The 5000-nt window shown below is 48.0% G+C and overlaps 1 protein-coding gene across 1 annotated transcript in view; it reads right to left on the bottom strand.

The window, feature by feature from the left end:
• The window catches only part of LOC134098386 (regulator of G-protein signaling 6-like), an 89836-nt gene that overhangs the window by 78907 nt on the left and 5929 nt on the right, over positions 1-5000 (bottom strand). Inside the window, exon 2 of the mRNA XM_062551417.1 lies at positions 2464-2676. Coding sequence (XP_062407401.1) covers positions 2464-2676 — 213 coding nt within the window. The remainder of the gene's footprint in view (positions 1-2463; positions 2677-5000) is intronic.

The raw sequence follows: 5000 nt of genomic DNA, 5'->3' as shown, positions 1-5000 counted from the left end.
GACGAGCAGAGGAAAAACCGAACACCTTCAACAATGAAAAGAGTGAGAGAGAGAGAGAAAGAGAGAGAGAGATACAGAGACAGACAGAGAGCGAGGGCATACAGTATCACACTGGAGATCTCAGGAGTTGGTGGGTTCTATTGATGTGCTTCAGATGAGCAGAACCGGAGAGCTGAGAAAGGGAAGGTGGAGAGTGCTGATGTGAAGCGGCGCAGAGCGAGAAAGGGAATGGAAAGAGGAAGGGGGGGGGGGGGGGGGATCCGGCGGAGGTTGGCAGCTGGTAAACTCTTTCAAAGAAACAAAGAAAGTATAAATGTATGATGTTATCCTCTCTTCTCCCCACCATTTCTGCGCCTTCAACGCCTTGTTTGTGCAGGAATTTCTTGCATTTGCGCTCGGGCAATCCAGAATGCTTCTGTCATGCAGATAAAGCTAATTTGAATTTCACTTTGAAAGTCTAAAGGAGTGTGTCTGACCCCTCCAGAGAAAGGCACAATAAACAAGTCCTCCGGGGAAGAAACTAGCCTGGCATGGAAAACCACTCCATGTTTATTCCAGCAAAAAAAAGGGGAAAAAATAAAATAAATTTCCCCCTGTCACTGTATAATTCACACACTCTGTATACTCATGTATATCAATCTGCGCTGGCAGAAGTGTCACACAAAACTGGCCAACTTCGGGCCATCGTACGCCGAGTCCCTATTTATCATCTGAAATTGTCACACCATTACAGATGACCCTCAGGTTGTGTGGATCGTGTTTGCAAGCCGAATCGTCTGCCTAAAAACAAAGTTTTTTCGTTTTACATCCGTACAGTGTTAGTGAATGAGGAACCCTAACAGGAGTGTTCTGTATTAAACAGCAGAGGTGGAAAAAGTTCAGCTTCAGAAAGTAAAAGTTTTACCCTATATCTGTGCCAACCATTCCATTAAACCAGCTGATTCTAATTAGTACAACTCTGGTAGAGCAGCTAATTAGTGAAATCACCTGTTAAGCACACTTGAAGGACCAATAGACCTCTGAAGTTCGCCTACAAAAAAGCTACCATCTTTGCCCATATAAGGAGTTACGGTATCTGACGATTTTTCCTATGGGAAATTAACATGGGGATTTGGAATTATCACACCTGTTAAACTCTCGCGGGGATGACAAAATCGGAAATTCAGGTGTTTTCCTGAACACACTTTTGTCCTCTGCCTTCGAGAGGATACTGTGGTCTCCGGTGCGCGAAGGCGGCAGACTTTGATTTTTGCTACCCCAGAGCTAACTTGCTATGCAACTTGCCATTCAATTAGTTAGCCAGTTAGCTCTGGGGTAGCAAAAATCAAAGTCTGCCGCCTTCGCGCACCGGAGATCACAGTATGCACAAGAAGGCAGAGGACAAAAGTGTGTTCAGGAAAACGTCTGCATTTAAGACTTTATCGTCCCCGCGAGAGTTTGACAGGTGCGATAATTCAAAATCCCCATGTTATTTTCCCATAGGAAAAATCGCCAGATACCGAATTTCAAAGATGGCAGCTTTTTTGTAGGCGAACTTCAGAGGTCTATTCATGGGTTTCATCGGGTCCCTTTCCACAGGTGTATTAATCAAGCACCATGCAGTCTGCATTTGTAATCAAGGTACTTGATTTTACACACCTGTGGAAAGGGACCTGATGAAAGCCATGAATACATGGTTGGATTTTTACTTTCTGAAGCTGGACTTTTCCCCCTCTGTTAAACAGACCCTACTCCTGCCCCTGATGGAGAGAGCCATGGTGCTGGTCTACACTAAGAGGAGAGCTAGTGGACAGGTGGGGGGGGGGAAGGGCACTAATGGTCTAACGGCAGCACATGCTGTCTCCTGTTTTTTTTTAGCTGGCTCAACACAGGGGTCCTCAGGGGTCAGTAGCCTTTTACCTCAGCAGCTTTCTGCTTCAGTGACCTCCTACGAACAGAAAAGGCAAATTCCTTGGGCTATTCGATAAACAGACCTCAGACAAAGGGCCAGATCTCCACATCATTGGTTCATTTCTACCAATACAATAAACAATCCCACTGAGCTACATTCAACACTATTCAGATACCACACAGCACACTACGGGCAAGCAATGGCAATGGGGTGTAAGGCAATATTAGGCCTACTACATACAGAATACAGAAATACAGAATACAGAATACGGAAATGTCACACTATTGTTGCTGACGGCAGTGCAAACAAAAGGCATTTACCAGCATGTACTGTACTGTATATCACAGTCAAGGAGAGTTTGAAACAGTGGTGGACTAAAGTGGACCACGCAATAACAAGGGCCAGAAGTCCACTCTTGAGTTTTGAACATTCCAACAAGAGGTTCCGTTCTGCAACAATCTAGGGCTCTAAAATTCTCTAATCTATATTAAGAACATTTACTTTACAACATCATCACTCATCACACCGGGTTTACGGTACTGGCAGAGGTCAGTGCCACTGCCCTCTCTTACCTTCCTGTAGACGATCATGTTGGGGGAGTCTTCGTCCGGGTCGGTGGCTCCAGTGGCTCCGGTAGCCCCAGGGGCCGGTGCGGCTCCAGTGACCCCAGTCGTGGGCTGCTGCTCTGGGCTGGCCTCTGCCATGACTAGCCCTGGCTCTCCTCCGGTCTGCTCCCTGGGTCTCTGTCTGGCGCAGACCTGCTGGCCTACTCCTTCTCTCTTGCCCTGGGGAATAACAGGGGAAGAAAGAGAGACATGCTTTTTTATATGTGTGTGTGTGTGTGTGTGTGTGTGTGAGAGAGAGAGAGAGAGAGAGCATACAAATGTATGTGTGTGTGTGTGTCTCTGTGTGTATGTGTGTGTGTGTGTGTGTGCGTGCGTGTGTCTTTGTCTGTGTGTGTGTCGTGCATGTGTTGGGGTTTGGTAGTTCAAACACTGTTAATATTCACAGAGGAGGGCCCTCTCCACAGAGACATGGGTAGAGCTTCACTCATGCGAGACTGGACTGGAAACGTGAAGTACCACAGAGAGAGACAGACAGAGAGAGAGAGAGAGATTGAGAGAGAGAGAAAGACAGACAGAGGGAGAAAGACAGACAGAAGTAGAGAGAGAGAGTGAGTAAATAAATAAATAAATGACGAGCCTTGGATTTGCACAGCACACATTTCTGTTGTGTGAGAAAGACAGACAAGTGACACTTCAGTGGCTACACTTTCCACTGCCGACCAGAGCAAATCCAGCATCCCATGCAGACACAGGGGAGTCAAAAAAAGAATCCTCAAATCCTCATTTTTGTATTCACCCATAACTGAAGCAATGTGTGTGTGTGAGTGTGTATTTGCTGCCTCTGTGTGTGTCGGTATGTGTGTGTGTGTGTGTTTGAGTGTGTGTGTGTGTGTGTGTGTGTGTGTGTGTGTGTGTGTGTGTGTGTGTAGTGTGTGTGTGTGTGTGTGTGTATAGTGTGTGTGTGTAATGGGCCACAGGCGCCTCTGGACTGTGGTATCAGCTCAGCGGCACCAGTTTGCATTGCAGCCGGGCGTCTCCAGATTGTGTTTCTGACACCTGTCAACGCTGGTGACGGACCGCGCAGGAGGAGAGAGAGAGAGAAGGAGGAGGAGGAGGAGGAGGGGTGGAGGGGGTGAGGTGAGATGAAGAGTAACGAAGCAGTGGAGCAAAACAGCGTGACAGAGATAAGGAGAGAGAGAGAGAAGGAGAGAGGGAGAGAAGGAGAGAGGGAGAGAAATGGCAGCGGAGAAAATGGGGAGAGGGAATGAGAGAAGCAGCGAAAGAGATGGAAGAGACGTGGAGAGGGAAAGATAGATGGAGGGATGCAGAGAGAAAGACAGCCAGAGATGAAGAGGGTGCTACAGAGAGAGAGAGAGAGCAAGGAAGAGCGGGAGAGCAAGGGATAGAGAAAAAAAGAGAGGGGAAGTCAGAGAGACTAAGAGGGTGCGAGAGAGAGAGCATGGAAGGGCGAGAGAGCGAGGGATAGAGAAAGTGGGGGGGAGGGGGGCAGAGAGGGGAACACAGTAGATATTGAAGGACAAACTCAAGTGAAGACAGAGTGAGAGACGAGAAATAGAAATAGACTGAGTGTGTAAAAAAAAGGGTGAGCTAAGCAGAAAAAAATGAAAGCGAAACATATCTAGAGAGTGGGAAACAACGAAGGAACAATTCCCCATGGCCTTCAGCTAACACTAATTGACAGGGCTTCTAGAGAAGAGAGGAGGGAGCCAGGGAGCTACAGTACATCCGACTAGATGGAGACAGAGAACTTCATCCAGGGCCAGGGATCTCCATCCGACTACAGGGCCAGAGAGCTCCATCTCACTATGGAAAGCCAGGGAGCTCCATCCGACTAGGGCCAGAGAGCTCCATCCGACTACAGGGCCAGAGAGCTCCATCTCACTATGGAAAGCCAGGGAGCTCCATCCGACTAGGGCCAGGGAGCTCCATCCGACTAGGGCCAGGGAGCTCCATCCAACTAGGGAGGGCCAGGGAGCTCTGTCCAGGTCAACACACCTGGGAGAAGGGACCAAAACCAGCACCAGCCACTAGCCAAATCCTGGTTGCCTATGAGCCTATGAACGTGGCTGGTAGATTTCATACACAAAATGGTGATTAATCACAAAATGACGATTTATCACGAAATGACGATTCATCATGAATTGATTTATCATTAAGTGTCTAGTGAACTTAACCATTTGTCTGTCAGTGGGTGGCAGATATTCACATTTGAAAAGGTTAATTTCCAACTCTGCTTACGAGACATATTGTCTGGAGCTAGATGTGGGGTCGAGGTTGCACACGCACACGCACACGCACGCGCACGCGCACACGCACACGCACACACACACACACACACACACACACACACACACAGGGGTATTGTCTACTCTTTGTGCTACTGTCACCAGCCATTTTATTGACAGGATTGCCTACACCCCATCTGTCCCACACACACAGGGTATTGTCTACTCGTTGTGCCACTGTCACCAGCCATCTTAATGACAGGTGGTAATAGAGGGTGTATGGAGAAGGATGCGGAA

Source organism: Sardina pilchardus, chromosome 12 (genome assembly GCF_963854185.1).
Source record: "Sardina pilchardus chromosome 12, fSarPil1.1, whole genome shotgun sequence".
NCBI lineage: Eukaryota > Metazoa > Chordata > Actinopteri > Clupeiformes > Clupeidae > Sardina > Sardina pilchardus.
Note: the sequence above shows the minus strand (reverse complement) of the source record. Positions and strands in the feature narration are given on the sequence as shown.